Source organism: Thamnophis elegans, chromosome 3 (genome assembly GCF_009769535.1).
Source record: "Thamnophis elegans isolate rThaEle1 chromosome 3, rThaEle1.pri, whole genome shotgun sequence".
Classification (NCBI taxonomy): Eukaryota; Metazoa; Chordata; class Lepidosauria; order Squamata; family Colubridae; genus Thamnophis; species Thamnophis elegans.
The window spans coordinates 127,040,402-127,059,094 of record NC_045543.1 but is presented as its reverse complement, the minus strand read 5'-3'; the positions used below and the strand labels follow the sequence as shown (position 1 = coordinate 127,059,094).

Sequence of the window (18,693 nt, the reverse complement as noted above, 5' to 3'; positions counted from 1 at the left end):
GTTTGCCTTGCTTTCCTATATTTGTTTGGGTTCCTTAGAATTGCTGTTGACAATAAAAGCAGCTTTCCATTGACTTTGCTAAATAGAAGAGTAACGAAATGAAAGCAACACGCTTATGACCATTTTGTATTTGTCAGCAAATTAGTTAAAATATTTTAATTAGTCTAAATGTTGTTTTTAGCTCCTGGGCCAGCAGAAATTATACAACGTCAGATATAAACTATGCAAAAATATACATAGATTTGTATGGAACATAGCTAGGAGACCTGTTTTAAATGCAGGTCAGTTACAGCAAGCCGTTTCATGGATTACTGATTAATTATAAGTCTCTAAATAACTATAACCCTTCCCTCTCTTCTCTCCATCCCCTTCTATTTTTGGTGTCAAAAATGCTGTTGTTTCCCCCCCCCCCCAAGCATTTGTCTGAATGTTTTTACTTTATTTTATGTTATATTATGCAAAGCAGTTGATCTGTTTTTCATTATTCAGAAATGTTAAACAGATGGCATCTTGGAAGGCAAATGTAATTTCAATTCTTAAAAGGTTTGATTTGCATCCGAATTACTTTCGCTGTGGCTTTTATTTTCCTACTTTCTCTTTTTCACTTTCGATATTATTGGTGGGAGTTTTTGCTTTTGAAACTTACTCTAGAAATGTACCTGTCAGGCCTGCACTGAAAACATGGGTACATTTATATAGTAGAAATCTACTTTTAAAGTACTATGGAACCGCAGAAGGGACTTAAGCTGCTGTTAAAATCACATTTACTGTTTAAAGTTTTGGGGTAGGAAATCAATTTACAATGAGGTAACTTACTACATACATACATACATGCATACATACATACATACATACATACATACTAATTTATGTAGTTGTATAAGGTCCTTTGGATGTTAATGCAAATATGAAGTGATGCCGACTACTCGTCTGTGTAGATTTAGTTTAGAATTCAAGTATACCAGACATATCCAGGCAGGATAGTGGAATTCTTAATGGTGTGCCTTCTATTTAGCTGGCACCACTCTATGAGTTGGTGAAGGAAGTCCCATGTGCTTCGGTCAAAAAACTGTATCTGAAAAAGGCAATTGAAGAGTATTTGACTGAGAATGACCCCTGCAAGTGCAAGCCGTGTCAGAATGGTGGTCAGCCAGCTGTGGATGGAACTCAGTGCATGTGTTTTTGCAAACCATATACCTTTGGAGCAGCTTGTGAACTGGGAACTCTTGTGCAAGATCAGCCAGGTAAGTAGTTCTTCCTTCATAGAAGTCAGGGATGTGTAACACACAAGCTCATCTCCGGATCTTTTTTATAATTTGGAATATTTCTACAGAGCTGCTACAGAAATTAATGTAAAGTGCCTTAAAGTTGATTGTAAGTTATTTTTTAAATGTAAAACTTGATTGTAAAAAAAAGTTCAATTTTTGCAACCAAGTTGTCAAAGATTTGAATATCTTACCTGGTTCGGTGGTTTCAGCTACTAATTTTCACAGTCTTAATTCCAACTTAAGCTCAATGGTCTGCATCCCATATTTAAGAGGTTCCTAAGGGGGTGTGCATAAGTGCCCTATTGTCCCTGATGCATTTTATTTTTTCCCCATTTTGTTCTTTCAAATATGTAATTTTTCTTTCACAAACACATAAATAGAAATTGTATGATTACATTAAACATAGGAAAAGAGCTATTCTCTGACTGTAGGTAATATCAGGCTAGGCAAAGCAGTGATTATGGGAACATACTTACAGCAGCTCATGAGGTTTTAGATACATTGCATTTATAAGAATGAATCTATATACAGGCAGTCCTCATCTGAGTCCCTCTGGGAATAGGGCGGCATACAAGTTTAATGAACCATAAGTTTAATAAACCATCTAGTAGTCCTCACCAGTTACAATGACTATTTGCAATGATGGTATGTAAAAGTAACACCCCCTCCCATGCTGCTTACTTGGGACTCCCACCATTTTCTGGTTAACTATTCGTGCATCATGGGGTTACAACAACAACCAGGATTGATGTGGTCATATGACATTGCATTTTACAATTGCATCATTTAGTGACAGCAACTCCACTTCCAATTGCTGCTGCTGTTGTAATCCTCAGATTACGGCAAAGGAAAGTGGAAGTAAATTATAAACCCAGTTGCAGTTTCACTTAGCAACCACTTTGCTTAAATGACCAAATTGTCTGTCCCAATTTTGCTAAATGAGGACTGCCAGGTCTGATAATTAAAGATCAAGATTCCTAATATTAGACAGCAAAGGAATCAATTCATATTTAGGAGCATTTAAGGAGAAATAAATTGAGAGTGAAGCCTCTGGTGTAAATCCAGTCATGAAAAATCATCTCTTTTTTTCTCCTGAGTTCCTTCTGAGCATTATAAATCCTTGCACAATGTAGTGTAAATTACAAAGAGAGCTATGAGTATCTCCTGTCTCCTAACTTTGTGGTATACACTGGCTGCTCTGTTACACAACATGCTTATTAAATAAACATCCTAAACATTTAATCAATCTGGTTAAGCATGATGCTGTGAACTCTGTTGCTAAGTATAACCTGATGAAAGACTTTTGATTATGATGGGAAGAGATCTAAAACAGAAACAAGCAAATAAACACTGGAACACATTCTGTGTTGTTTCTAAGATATCTCTAGACAAGCAATAAATGTTCTATGGTTATTTAGCTTCCAGGCTCTTCCCTTCAGTAGGAAAGAGTTAAGGAAGGGTTTGCTGTTGAGAAGTATTTCTGAACTTTAGTCACTTTAAGATGAATGGGCATTAACTCACAGACTTCCTAGTCAGCATAGCTAGGGAATTCTGGGAGTTGAAGTCCACTCATCTTAAAGTGGCTAAGGTTGAGACTAGTGTAGAGCAGTGGTGAATTCAACTTTTTTTTACTACCGTTTCTGTGGGCATGGCTTGGTGGGCATGGCAGGGGAAGGATACTGCAAAATCTCCATTCCCAACACACTCCAGGGAAAGGATATTGCAAAATTCCCATTCCCACCCCACTCTGGGGCCAGCCAGAGGTGATATTTGCTGGTTCATGGAACTACTCAAAATTTCCACTACCAGTTCTCCAGAACCTGCTGAATTTCATCCCTGGTGTAGATTGTGCAACATCCAATCCACCGATCACCAACTGAACATGAGGCAGCTATAACATCACAAGCACAGCTGTTAAAAAGTGTAACACAACCTTTGGTCTGCATTTGTAGAATCATAATGTCCAGTATATGGGAAGTAATAGCATCACTCTATTCTGCCATATTGTATGGTACCAAGTTCTGCTTTTATATTTATGAAAAGCAAATGAGCAATCTTGAAACCACATTCTACAAGGAAAAGTTGAAACAAATGTGTATTTATCCAGCAGAAGTTGAAACAAAAGTGTTTCCTGATTACTACAGATGATGGATTTAATACCAGTTAATGGACATTTCATTGAGCTTGATTTTGGCTATGTATCAGTTACAGTAAGAATTGTTTGACAATGATGCTTTGTGACTTGAAGTGTAAAAGATTATACATACATACATACATACATACATACATACATACATACATACATACATTGTATTTGTGCTGATAAATAAAGGGAGACTAGTATAGATCTATTTCAAGCTATTTAGCTCTCATCAGCTAGCCATACCCATATATATATATAGATAGATAGATAGATAGATAGATAGATAGATAGATAGATATACATACATACATACATACATACATACACACACACACACACACACACACACACATACATACATACATCCCATATTTGGGCATACCAGGGGTTGTGACACTACATACATACATACATACATACATACATACATACATTCATACATACATACATTCATACATACACACACACACACACACACACACACACACACACACACACACACACACACATATATATATATATATATATATATATATATATATATATATATATATATAATGTCGCATTGGATACAATGTCGTTTGTAGACAAGGAAGAACAACTTCTTCTCTTCTCTCTTAAAGTAGCACACAAGGGCAGAGAGTAATTTCTCAAGTGTTTAGAGGTAATTGAATCCCAATTGCAAAAGGAAGAAGCTTAGCAAAAAAAAACAAAAAACAAAAGGAGTGAGTCATCAGTACATTTTCAAAGGAAAACAGGCAGGCCTGTTCACAGGATTATTGTGCTTCCTTCTTCATTAGTTGGAGTTGCTACAGAGTACTGACAGATGTTCCAGGTCAAGAAAAATCCAAGTTCAATAAAAGATGAAAACAAAACATTTCAGAAAAAGAAGGGGAAAATTGGAGCATTCATTGTTTTTTAAAAAAATCCCTACAATGAAGACTTGAGTTCTGGAGGTATCTACAGTAAATGGGAAACTAAAGGGCTTGCATCAGGGATGCTCCGTCTGATATCTGATATCCCAACCCTGATCATCAGGTTAAATGACAATGGTTCTTTCATGTTACAGGAGTCATTAATGGAGGCTGGAGCTGCTGGTCTTCTTGGAGCCCATGTACTAATGGAAGGAAATCCAGAAGTCGGAGTTGTAATAATCCTTTTCCACAGGGTGGTGGAAGATCTTGCATTGGTGATAACTTTCAAAACCCTCAGTGTGAGGATGAAGAGTTGCAACATTTTCGGTAGGAATACTATTGGTGGTCAATTTAAGATGAACATATAAAACTATTTTTGACAATGGTACATAATGACATACCCAAGGCTATTCAGCATCAAACATATTCAAATTATTATTGATTGCAGAGAATGTGTGTGGGTTCTGGATTGGTTGGAACGGGTCCGATGGCATCCATATGGTACTGGTGGCTTACCGCCTGCAACCCACCACTGGTGTGTGTATGTGTGTGTGTGTGTGTACACACATATATAGACACATTATTATGTATGTATGCATGGCCATACAATTTATAATCTGCTGAAGATTATAATGTGAATATGATGCTCAATGTTGAATAATCTTGTGAAATAGTGTCTTCAATTAGAGTCTTCTATTCCAATGCTCCCACACTCTGCAACATTTTATCTCCAGAGGCGAGGTGCGCCCCCACTTTTCCGGCCATCGGAAAGAGAGTTAAGACCTGGTTCTATCAATTGACATGGGGGATCTAAGAGGGATAGGCAACCCTGGCAGCAGTTGGTGTGACATGAGGGTGCTCCCACCACCTCTGCAACTTTGTAATAGCTAAATTTTTAATATTGTTTTTAAGTTTGTTTGAACTCCTTTTGTTTATACTTTTATATTATAGTATGTTTTCTTATTGTAAACTGATTCAGAGTCGCTTAAGTAAGCTGGGCAATGTAGAAATGTGTTAGAGGATAGGTAGGTAGGTAGGTAGGTAGGTAGATAATAGATAGATAGAGAGAGGTTGGAAGAAATGTCCATCTGGGTTCAGTTCCAAGTAGGGAGAAAGACACTAGCAGCATGGAAGGATGGTTTAATGGTGAAAAGGATCACATGGGTTTGAAGTCCTGGGTACCTGACCACATGGAGTGGAGAGTGAGTGTTATTTATACCCTCTCTTGGGCTTTGGGCTTTCCTGTTCCTGTGGCAAGGGCATGTATCCTATTGGTTGCAGCCAGACTCCCATGGGGAATCATGTTTGTCTGAATCAAGTTTTGATTGAGCCTTGCTGGGTGATGTAATGAAGGGGCCTGGTTGTAGTAAGCACTGCTGATAGATAATCCTATCATATCCTGGAGGGTCATGTCTTAATCCCATCACCCTGGAGCTGAGGTCTTTTGTTTTGTAGATAAGACGGTACCAAATTATCTGCTGGGGGCAGGGGGCTGGAGCTGAGTTTCTGTCGCCAAGAACATGTTTCTCAATTTCTCATCCAGTGAAATATAATATTCCGCTTTTTTAATATTTCCTAAAATATGTCATTCTTTTAGGAGAAAGGTGGGTGCTAACTTTCTTCAATAGATACATGGATGGATGGATGGATGGGGCATTTTGAAACGAAAGGTGACAAATATCTTGAAGAGTATTTGGTAAAATGGAGTCTATCATGTTTTGCTTTATAGAACAATTGAGCCACACTGCTTTGATACTTCTGGAACTGTCAGAGAATCCTGCCCATCACCACCTGCCTTGGAAAATGGATATGTTCAAGTAAGTAAGTCATAGAAGAATATTCCTTGGATTCCGAATCTATGTGCAGATACAGAAATCTAACCTAGATTATCCTATATTAACTTATTCAGGGGGGAAAAACCATCATATGTGGTATTCATTGGCATTGCAACATTCTGATTTTCCTAGTAGCATGACTGTTCAACCTCTTTGGAAGGACACTTTGATAAGACAGCTAGAACAGAAGAGCCACAATCCTTTGACATACTACATTATACACACTGAAGTATTTTCTCTCTTTTCTTCCTTCTCTCCCTCTTTTTAGAAGATAGGCAAGATGTTTTTGACTTCTTAACTGTTTTCTCCAAAGGTTCAGAGACTATTCTACTGCTAGGAAGTTTTTTTGTGCTCTTATTATTGTTCTCCAGAAAAAAATACTTGATTCCAACTCTTATTGATATTTCAAAAATGCTTAAGCCAAAGAAAAACTACTGTTGTATTGTTTGATATATTCCATAAGGATATTCTGCATATAAAGTTTTGTTTGTTTGTTCTGTTCAGTGATTCTCAAGGTTGTTGGTTTTTCTTAGGACGCTGATTCATTCTATCCTGTGGGGAAAAGCATCCATTATGCTTGCAACACTGGATACATAATTGTAGGAAACCCAGTTGCTACCTGTGCTGAAGGCTTGAAATGGACTATTGGAGCAATCAGCTGCCAGAGTATGTACACGAATAGCAGAGAATTGCTGCTAAAACAGACCAAAAGTTTGTTTAGTCCTATATCTATTCCCAAAATGACCAAAGAGATAACTTTAGAACGACTGTAAGTAGGATAAAAAAGATGATATCACTACTTTGGTGGTATTCCCTAAAGATTAGTATTGGGAGGATAAGCCCTTTCAGCTGAAAGAAGCAATATTTGTTGACATCCATTAGAACAGTGTTTCTCAACGTCCACAGCTTCAATTTCCAGAATTTCCCAGAGTTGAAATTCACACAATTTACAAACTATTGCAATTGAGAAGCATTGCATTAGGGTATTGACTTCACTGGAGTTTCTCACCCACTTGTCAGTTGTTGATAGGAAAGGAAATTGCCTAGATTGGGGGTGTCACTCAATTTCATTGAGGGCCACATCAGGGTTGTGTTTGATCTTGGGGGGGGGGGGCGGTGGCCAGGGTGGGTGTGGCCAGCTTAATATCACTCCTGTCAGCACCCATGGTGGCCCAACCATTCTGCCAGTGAAAACAGGCTCCCAAACTCTGTTTTCGGCTGCCACGGACTCCTGCAAGCCTCTGCCAAATAAAATGGACTCCCAAGCTCCATTTTCACTGGCAGAGGATTACAGGAGGCTGTGGCAGCCAGAAACAGAGCTTGGGAGCCCATTTTGTCTGACAGAAGCAATACAGTCCTTCGCTGTTCCCACGGGCCAGATCTAAATACCCCGTGGGCCAGATCCAGCCCTGGGCCATGAGTTTGACACCCCTGGTCTAGATCCACAGTTTTAAGTATGTAAGTACTTCTTTTTGTCTTTCTCCAATTTCCCATCATTAGCATTAACTTTAGAGCCAGTTGTAGTAGTAATTAAATGTTCCAGATTAGAAAGCAGGAGAAAGCGCTAGGCCCAAAAATCAGCTGGAATGTTTTGGCCCAGTTCATCTCTCTCTCAGCCCTAGGAAGGAAGCAAAGGAAAACTAGAAGTCAAGATTAATTCAGACACAAATACACATGTACACCCCTTCCTTTGAAAAAGGAAGAAAATAAAATACACTCCTACTCACTTTTTCCATGTCATGATACAAGACATAGTCACTCTAGGACAGAGTCACTCTGAGATTGAAATGAGCAGTACTAAAATAATAAATAAAATAAAATAAATTATAAAATACCAATAAAGGAGAAGCTGAGGTTTGAAATGAAAGATCCTTTGTGAACTCTGAGCTTACTTGTTTTCTTGTAGACATGGTAGTGATGATGTTTCCTAAGGTAATGAAATGTCTGCAAAAAAATAGCTAGGCTCAGAAAGCACTGTCCCCCTAAAATAATAATAAAATAAAATAATAAAATACAGATTCTAATATAAGAAGGGTATGCCCTAGGAAGGGACGGTTTTTGTTAAGTGGAGGCCTTAATGGTTGTCTAAACATTGACATTGTTCTGTCCCAAGCCTGTACAATATATATGGACGCAGATCTGGCTGTCTTTTTTTTGTCATTTTTGTCATTTTATTGTCACTTATAGGCCGCCCTTTTCCCTGAGGGGACTCAGGGCGGCTTACAACTCATGGGAAGGGGGTGCAAGACAAAACGTAAAATAATATGTCTGCCACAACTAAGGAAGGAGATAAGCAACCCCTTGGCTGGGAGCCCGGAAAGCTATCTCTATGAAACAAGGCTTGAACTCATGAAAGTCTTCCAATCTTTCTCTATGGCTGGATCAGTAAATTGTTGTTTCCCGTGGCCCCATCTATAAGCTCTCTGGGAGGGGCCAATCAGTAGCCACCTGTTCCTATTTCCTTCTGTGAACCTTTTTCCAAAGCTGCTCCCTCCTCCTCACAGCCCTACGCATATGTACATCAGGGACAGCCTCCCTCTGTTCTTCCTCACTGCTACCTGAGTCAGACACCACCTGGTGGCCAACAGGCCTCTCTAGTCCCTGCTCTGACTCCGAACACCCCCCCCCCCCAGAGTCTTCCTCAGCCTCCAGGGCAGTCCCATAGTGTTCATCGCTGTCAGATTCCACCAACAGCTCAGCCGGCCACTGTTGGGCCACAACAGACATTCCCAACAATTGATATAATAATTCTCTCATTTCTGTCTTCAGTCTTTTTCTTCCCCTTCCTGCCAAAATCATATTAGCATTCTTCTGTTTTCTCTCTGTGTGGTTGTCCTCAGTAATTCTTTTTTATTCTTCTTCTCTGTGACAAGTTTCTTCCTACCTCTATCCTAAAGAAGGGAAAAGCTGGATAATGCATATTGTTTTCCCACACTGATCATTTTATTTCACTCCAGAGAAATAATTATATATAATCATAATGATTCTGAAAACAACTGTCACCTTTTTCTTTATGCTTCACCATTTTAAAGATTTCTTATTATGAAACTAAATTTCCCACATACTAAAGTAACTATACAAATATATATCATTATGCATTATTTTATCAAAGGATGTAGCCGTAATATTTATCCTTCTGTATTTTTAATATGTGCAGATGTAAACGATTTCCCTTTAAATTGCACATTACACAAAAGCTTTGTTTTATGTTCATCATGTACCATGATCATGCACTAGAATATTTTGTCTCCCAATAAATCTATTTTAATCTCTTTTTTTAAAAAAACTCTGATTACTCAAATATTATATAATTCAAAGAAAAGAAGAATATTCTGTCCTTATCCAGCTTTCCCCAATGTGACAAATGGTTATCCAATCTCTTCTTAAAAACTTCCAGTGTTGGAGCATTTACAACTTCTGGAGGCAAGTTGTTCCACTGGTTAATTGTTCTTATTGTTAGGAAATTTCTCCTTAGTTCTACGTTGCTTTTCTCCCTGATTAGTTTCCACCCATTGCTTCTTGTCCTACCCTCAAGTCAGTGGTGAAATTCAAAAAAATGTACTGCCGGTTCTATGGGCGTGGCTTAGTGGGCGTGGTAGGGGAAGGATATTGCAAAATCCTCATTCCTCCAAACTTGTGGGGGAAGGATATTGCACAATCTTCATTCCCACTCCATTCCTGGGGGAAGGATACTGCAAAATCCCCATTCCTACCCAGTCCTGGGGGAAGGATATTGCAAAATCTCCATTCCTACCCACTTCTGGGGGAACGATATTGCACAATCTTCATTCCCACTCCATTCCTGGGGGAAGGATACTGCAAAATTCCCATTCCTACCCACTCCTGGGGGAAGGATATTGCAAAATCTCCATTCCTCCCCACTTCTGGGGGAACGATATTGCACAATCTTCATTCCCACTCCATTCCTGGGGGAAGGATACTGCAAAATCCCCATTCCTACCCACTCCTGGGGGAAGGATATTGCAAAATCTCCATTCCTACCCACTTCTGGGGGAACGATATTGCACAATCTTCATTCCCACTCCATTCCTGGGGGAAGGATACTGCAAAATCTCCATTCCTACCCCACTCTGGGGCCAGCCAGAGTTCGTATTTGCCAGTTCTCCAAATTACTCAAAATTTCCGCTCAGAACCTGCTGAATTTCTCCCCTGCCTCAAGTGCTTTGGAGAATAGCTTGACCCCATCTTCTTTGTGGCAGCCCCTGTGATATCGGAACACTGCTATCATGTCTCCCCTAGTCCTTCTTTTCATCAGACTAGACATACCCAATTCCAGTAAACATTCTTTATATGTTTTAGCCTCCAGTCCCCTAATCATCTTTGTTGCTCTTCTCTGCACTCTTTCTAGAGTCTCCACATCTTTTCTACATCATGGCAACCAAAACTGAATGCAGTATTCCAAATGTGGCCTTATCAAGGCATTATAAAGTGGTATTAACACTTCACCTGATCTTGATTCTATCTGTTTGTGGGCACCTAATGAATGAAGAAGGGGCACTTAACCTTCTTTGGAGCACCTACATCACGGGTGGAGAATCATGGTTCTTTTATGACTTCAACTCCCAGAATTCCTGAGCCAGCCATGGTTCCCCACCCCTGCTCTAAATCTATTGGAAAACTTTTATTAAGCCTGTTCAGAGGATAAAGGAAATTGTAGTCCAATGTGAATGGAAAATTTTAGAAGATCATTTGAATCTCTTCACATGTATCTGCCTATGCTTGGATAGGATATAGCCATTTTTTTAGTTCTGTAGTATTAGTCCTCAGTTTATAGGTCAGGATATAATTTGGGTCCTGACATTTTTCATCACCCAAATTATGAAAGAATAAAAGTCACGTGGAGCAGATAGAAAATAGGGGGAAGAGGGAGGAATTAGATAAAAGAAAAAAAGCAGAGAAAAGAGATGTACAGTGCATACAATTTATACAGCACACTCATATCACTTCGGTATTTTCTGATTCCGTCTCAAGACACAGCTGAAAAAGATAAGGGCTATTGTCTTCAATAGGAAAATAGAAAAGAGAAGTTGAAAATATTTGTGTCTTTGCCTCTTTCTTTTTTCTTAGAAACGGCTTGTCTTTTTCCAAGGTTTGAAGGGCAACTAAGAGGAAATCCACTGAAGCCTTCCTATCAGATTGGAGAGAAAATTCAGCTGTCATGCCCAAACAACATGCAGCTAGTAGGATCAGCTCTTCTTCTATGTGAACCTAGTCTGAAATGGTCTCCTGACTTTGCTGAAATCCATTGCAGAAAACAAGGTACGTGTCAGTTCTAAAAGGTTAAAAAATAGCATCAGTTTGGTAGATGCTACCATCATCATCATCTCTGCCTCCTAAGCTAGTTGGTATCTTCAGAGGTGGTAGAGACACAAAAGTTGTTCTTAATCCAGTTGCTGGTCCAGCAAAGTGTTATATATGAAATCCTCTTTTTATCTCTGATAGCAAAATGCCTTAAGCAGCCCTGATCCAAGAACTGCTTGTCTTAAGATAAATTCTTAAATTTTAGTATTTGTACTTTATATTCCTGGTAATTTTGCATTGAGATCAATGAAGTTTAAATCAATGAATTTTTCTTTAAGGTCATGTGCACCCTCCATGAGTGCAATAATTGTATTCCATTAAAGGATCGCTTCTAATGAGCCAATTTGCAGCCTAAAGTTTTGTTTTAATACCCATTCTCATCCAGTGATAGAAAGCTGGGTTTCAGAAGATTGAAAAGGGCCCAAAAAATATAACAGTTATTTTATACTAGCCAATAACTTGTCGTATTTATTTATAGGGGGAAAATGTCCGGACCAAACTTAATTTCTAAGGTTGGATTTTCCCCGTTACCAGAGGAAGCTCCCTTGTGGAGTACTATGAAGCCATTACCATGGCAACTCCACTGCGCTGTACGGTAGAAGCCAGTATGGCAGTACAGCACAACAGGCAGTATCTTAACAGAATACATACCCTGAAGGGAGTTAGGGGTGTCATATCCCCCACAATATTTTTCCCAGAGAGTAAGTCATCTGTGTACCAAGTTAGGTTGAAATTGCTCAAGGCGTTCCAGAGTTATGTTGGAACACACACACACACACGCACACACAGATATGTATAAAATGACAGCATAGCCTAAAATGCAAATATTAAAATGGGATAGTTGAATTACAGAGGATGGAGGCGCATAATTTTGTTTTAATCATGATTAAAGAGGAATAGTTTAAACCAGTGGTGTCAAACCTTGACAATTTTAAGAGCTGTAGTGGCACAGTGGTTAGAATGCAGTACTGCAGGCTACTTCTGCTGACTGCTGTTTGCTAGCAGTTTGGCAGTTCAAATTTCATCAGGCTCAAGGTTGACTCAGCCTTCCATCCTTCCAAGGTGGGTAAAATGAGGACCCAGATTGTTGGGGGCAATAGGCTGACTCTGTAAACCACTTAGAGAGGCCTCTAAAGCACTGTGAAGTGGTGTATAAGTCTAAGTGCCTTTGCTATTGCTATTGAACTCCCCAAATTCCCCTTCCAGCCTGGGGAATTCTGACAGTTAAAGTCTACATGTCTTAAAGTTGCCAAAATTGGACACCTGTGGTTTAAACCTTCCTATTACTGCATAGCCATTAAACAATTGCATCTAGAGAACATTTAATGAAGTGATTTCAAGAACAGTGGTTATTTAGTTGGACTCTCAATAGCCATAAAGCTGCACCAGTTCTTAAAGGTAAACCCTAATTTTGTCATTAAAGTATCAAATCCCTTATTCAAAATTGGCCCAGAGAAACTCCTGAGGCTGTGCTGGGAGAGTTTTCTTTGGCTTTCCTTTTTCTTCTAGTGTTGCTATACTTCTACTTTCATTTCAGTTGCCCCTCCAGTAACACATCCAACAGTGATTCAGTGCCAACCCTGGGAGAGAGTTTTTGAGACTCGGTGTGTGTGTAAGTTGCCAAACGAATGCAGGTGAGTGGATTTAACAGATTTGCCATTTCTGTTCAATTGAATTTCTAAATGTGTGAGTCCTGGGTGAATTAAAGAGCTTTTTTTTTTGCAATCTGTTTTTTTATTTTTAAACATAAAAAAACAACATAAAAAAAGGATCTCATCCATTACATACAGCATAGCAATAGCAATAGCAATAGCAGTTAGACTTATATACCGCTTCATAGGGCTTTCAGCCCTCTCTAAGCGGTTTACAGAGTCAGCATATCGCCCCCACAGTCTGGGTCCTCATTTCACCCACCTCGGAAGGATGGAAGGCTGAGTCAACCTTGAACCAGTGAGATTTGAACCGCCGAACTGCAGATAACAGTCAGCTGAAGTGGCCTGCAGTACTGCACTCTAACCACTGCACCACCTCAGCTCGGCATGTCGTTTGGTTACAAGTGTTTTTGCATCCATATTCTCAATTACATTTACAATCACAGATATTTCATCTAATATAACTAAATACCTCACTTTCATTGTACAGTGTATATTCAATTACAATTAATATTTTTTTTCAATAAACCTAATTCCCTTACATTTTTGATTGTCTGTTTAATAACAATATACCTTTATATAATCACATATCTCGATATGAAAAAGATTTACCAACCATTTATATTTGTATATCACTGTTTTCAATTATGTATAATCCCACCAATCAACTATCGTGTATGCTTATGTTCATTATTGTCCTTGTACATCATACATTCAAACAAAGATGTTATTCCTTCATTTTTCAACAAGGTATTCTAAATAGTCACCTCATATATATATACCAATTTTTAATTACTTCCTTATTAAAATTATTTATCAACAAGATATCTTTAATTAAAAAGCTTTTGAGAAACAATCTTTGAGCTACATTTGCAAAAAATGAAGCTATCTTCATAGTTGGATAGAACCGCTTGAGCAGGGGTGGTATTCACTTACCTTCCCTATTGGTTCAAAAATGTGAGCATTCACTCATGTGCTCTCACTTCGCTTGCACAAGCCACCTCCACACATATGCATTCGGCCTTCCACACATGTGCTTTGGCTTGAAAATGTGCCTAAATAGCATGGTATAGAGCCGTGGTAGATGGGTCGATGGGTAGTGGACCCACCCACAATTTCCACTAACAGCTTGGGTGAACCAGTCCGAAATGGCTTGCCTGGAGGTTTGGTGGAGGAGTGGATGGCTTGGAGATGTTTAAATAGACTACACATTGGTTTGGCTAGAATTAAAGACCCCACAGTTTTTTCCTTGAGGACAAGGATATTTACTGTGAATGTGGCACTATTCAAGCAACTATCCATCTTTTGCAGTGCCCATAGGGACCAACATGCACACAGAATGACTTGCTGGTATATCCCTGCCATTAACATGGCCTGGCACTATGCTAAAACTATATAAAGTTATGTTTTTTAAGACGTATTTTTAAAATACTTTTAAAAAAAAAAAAAAATTAATAATTTCCACTTCTAGTTCCTGGATTTTTGACACAAGATGAGACGAGGTTGATTTGAGGAAGTTATTACCATCACCCTTCCTCTCCTACTAAAACAGTGAACGCGAAGAACTTATGGGAGAAGTGGGGTTTTAGGAGAAGCAGAGCTTCACCCACTGCCCTCATCTGGATCCAGGATACATCCTGGAAGGCAATCCTGTTCTTAGACTGTTAACAGATTCCAGCCTCAGGCTACAGTTAGGACTTGCCTTTGAATTCCACTGCAAAGTTGGAAAATATAGGACAAGAAGCAATGGGTGGACTGGAAACTAATCAAGAAGAAAAACAGCCTAGAACTAAGGAGAAATTTCCTGACATTTAGAACAATTAATCAGTGGAACAATTTGCCTCCAGAAGTTGAAAATGCTCCAACACTGGAAGTTTGTAAGAAGAGATTGGATAAACATTTGTCTGAAGTGGTAAGAGCCAAGGTGGCGCAGTGGTTAAATGCAGCACTGCAGGCTACTGCTAGATCAGCAGGTCAGCGGTTCAAATCTCACCGGCTCAGGGTTGACTCAGCCTTCCATCCTTCCGAGGTGGGTAAAATGAGGACCCAGATTGTTGGGGGCAATATGCTGACTCTCTGTAAACCGCTTAGAGAGGCCTGAAAGGCCTATGAAGCGGTATATAAGTCTACTGCTATTGTAGGGTTTCCTGCCTAGGCAGGGGGTTGGACTAGAAGACCTCCAAGGTGCCGCCCAACTCTGTTATTCTATTCTATTCTATTCTATTCTATTCTATTCTATTCTATTCTATTCTATTCTATTCTATTCTATTCTATTCTAGTCTAGTCTAGTCTAGTCTAGTCCAGTCCAGTCCAGTCCAGTCTAGTCTAGTCTATTTCTATTTCTATTTCTATTCCAATCTATTTGGAGATTGAGGACATCATACTAATTAATGAATATATGCAGCTTATTGATATTAAAGACAATTCACATGATTAAACTCCAATTGTGTAATACACTCCTGACATATTAAGAATTACAATTTGGCAGCAGGGAGCTTGGAGGTTGCATCCCAGGCTTTCAAGGACTTTGTGCAGCCTGGAGGATTCAGACAATGTGTTCCTGCTGTTAAAAGTCAGAAGAACATTGTGGGCGATTTGCTGGAGTTATTTTTTTCCTCCCTTTCCAGCTCTTCCCTGGATGTGTGCGCTACTGATCCCAAAACTCAGAGGAGCCTGTGGCTAACCATTTGCAAGTTACATGCCCTCGAATGTAGGGGCAGGCAATACCTTTTAGCGGGTGAAGAAAACTGCAGAGCCCCTACCTTATCTGAGAGAAGTTGTGAATCCTGTCAGCTGTGGGAGAATTGTGATGGTAAGAGATTTTTCTTTACTTCCAAAAGTTAAGAAACTATAAATCTGTCTCTGTTTCTGATAAAGAGTCAGGGGGATTATTCTCTCTCTCTCTCTCTCTCTCTCTCTCTCTCTCTCTCTCACACACACACACACACACACACACACACACACACACACACAGGGAGGGGAGGGAGGGAGGGAGGGAGGGAGAGAGAGAGAGAGAGAGAGAGAGAGAGAGAGAGAGAGAGAGAGAGAGAGAGAAAGAGAAAGAGAAAGAGAAAGAGAGAGAGACAACCTAGAGGGATTTTTTGTCCCTTCGGATTTTCTCAAAAAAGTTCTCCCATTTCCCATTATGCCCCTCACAGGGAAAAATTAAGGGTTATTATTAATGTAAAGAGCAGAGGAAGGAATTAGAGTGGAGCAATAGTTTACAAAACCCAGATGGAACTAGTGATTAAAATACTGAGCTAGAAACCAGGAGACGGTGGTAGTCCTTCTTTAGGCACAAATCCAGTTGGTGATGTTAAGCCGGTCACACACTCTCTCTCTCAGTCTTAAAAAACAGACAATGGCAAACCACTGTTAAAATCTCACCAAGAAAACTGCATGAATTTGTCCGGGCAGTCACCAAGATTCAACCACAGACATGTACACACAAAGTTTACTGTTACATCTATTGCTACTTCTTGTTGTATCCTGGAAGCCATATATCTGCAGGATATCATCCGGAAAATCAAGCTGGTAGCTACAACAGTTTGATCAATACATCTGTTTTTATGTGTGTTGCAGATATATAAACATTTCTCTCTCTCCCTCCCTCCCTCTCTCTCTCTCTCTCTCTCTCTCACACACACACACACACACACACACACACACATAGCTGGAGCTTTGATCACAGCATGCTGGCCACCAGCTCAACTTTTTCTAACCATACACTGTGATTACCAGAGGTGGGTTCCTACCAGTTTGGACCAGTTCGGCTAAACCGGTAGTGGTTTGGCTGCCTGGGTCACTGAAACCAGCAGCGACTCAAGCCTGCCACTCCCCCAAACTGGTTCTTGGTGCCGCCATTTTGTTTTTTGCTTATGCACATACGCAGAACAATTTTTATTGCACTCTGCATGCATGTACAGTGTGCATCAAGCCACATGCCCACGAGTGAACCGGCAGTAGTGCCTGCCGGAACCCACCCCTGGTGGTTACCCTTGCCTGGAAGAATACTCTAGAGTCAGTGAAAACTCCCAATACATCTTTCAAACCATAAACATATTAATTTGGCCTTTTTTGTAACTCTCACTTAATCAGTTGATTAGGTTGGTTTATGTACTAAAGATCTGTTTTGTATTTTCATTGCATTAACCTCCTACTTTGCAATTGTTCGTTATTTAGAGTCCACCAATACATGCACATGCAGAGAAGCTGGACAATGCAGCGAAACTGGAACAAGCATTTGTGTCAGTGTGAATGGAAGTCCAGAACAACAGACTATGACGGAATGCGAGGCTGGCATCCTCAGATGCAATGGAGACAATGTCAGTGTAATTAGCATCAGACCTTGTGTTACACAACAAATTTCCCACTAATTAATGCCATTGATAATAGAACTCGGTGGACAATGTGATTAACAATGAAGAGGCAGAAAAATAGAGACAAGAATGCTATTGAAATTAGCAAAATATCTCTTTCTGTTAAATAATACATGGAAGAAACAGTTTGCAAACATTTTATTGTTTAGAGCAGCCCAGTGGGGGGAAAAAATACTCAACGTTTTCTTACCAAGAATCCCTTTTGGCATATCTCAATGATAGGCTAGAGGTCACACTCCAAAAAATAATAGCTGATTTAAAGACCTCAAAACTAATTAAGCTTTATTTTGTTTGCAGATTAAATGCTGTTAATATAACTACTTTTAGTTATGCAGTATATTTGATAATTTCCACTTCTGTAGGCCACGTGCAGTGCAACCCCAGGAATTTAAGTTGAGTACTTCTGCACTAAGGGATAAAGGGAATTTTGACTAGCTAACAACAACTGTAATGATGTTAGCATTTGGCAGGCTACTTGTTTAGTGAGCTGCATTCTGCCCGGCATTCTGGACACCTGCCATAACCCACCTCCCTTTCACCTTGTCTTACTAAAATAACGAGACAGATGATGGGCTGATAGATTTTTTGTAACACTCCTGAAATATTCCGCTTCTGGACTTTTTGATTGAAACTGAAATCACTGAAACTTTGATTTTAGGTTTTAATGATTAGAATGATTTTATATAATAGAAATGGCTTGACATGTTGAGAAATGTGAGGCAAAAGGTTAAAAGTTGTAATTCTTTATTTTTTGTACTCTACTGCACTGAACAAAGTTAGAAGTTGCCACTATTTTTTTTCCTTACTTTTTTTTTTGCACTTTACTTTCTCTTAATTTTCTGGCTTTTGTTCCTTTTTGTGGTTTTATCTTGCAATAAGCCTTAATAAAAAAGTTTTTGAGCAAGCAAGCAGTCCTGAAATATTCAAAGAAATTGACTTTTCATATCAATAAATCTTGTTTAAAAAATGTGGTAGTGTGATTTCTTCAGTGTGATTCACAAACCTTACCTTTATTGATCTTTGAACAAACTCAAAAGAATTTCAGCAAGTTTGAAGTTCAGCGAATATGCAAATCAACAGTAAACAATAATTACTGCGCAGCTTAGAAGCATGAAATCATCAGTTCATGTGCTGAAAGGAGCAATCAGCCTTTAAAGAAACACTCCATCCTGCAACACTT

At 39.2% G+C, this 18,693-nt stretch overlaps 1 protein-coding gene across 1 annotated transcript in view; it reads left to right on the top strand.

Annotated features, from left to right (window-relative positions):
- Window positions 1-18,480, top strand: part of C7 (complement C7) — a 45,627-nt gene extending 27,147 nt beyond the window's left edge. Inside the window, exons 11-18 of the mRNA XM_032213432.1 lie at window positions 1,016-1,244; window positions 4,481-4,652; window positions 6,055-6,142; window positions 6,694-6,826; window positions 11,249-11,440; window positions 13,020-13,116; window positions 15,762-15,946; window positions 17,317-18,480. Of these exons, the coding sequence (XP_032069323.1) occupies window positions 1,016-1,244; window positions 4,481-4,652; window positions 6,055-6,142; window positions 6,694-6,826; window positions 11,249-11,440; window positions 13,020-13,116; window positions 15,762-15,946; window positions 17,317-17,510 (1,290 nt within the window). The 3' untranslated portion in view covers window positions 17,511-18,480. The remainder of the gene's footprint in view (window positions 1-1,015; window positions 1,245-4,480; window positions 4,653-6,054; window positions 6,143-6,693; window positions 6,827-11,248; window positions 11,441-13,019; window positions 13,117-15,761; window positions 15,947-17,316) is intronic.
- Window positions 18,481-18,693: the final 213 nt, after the last annotated feature.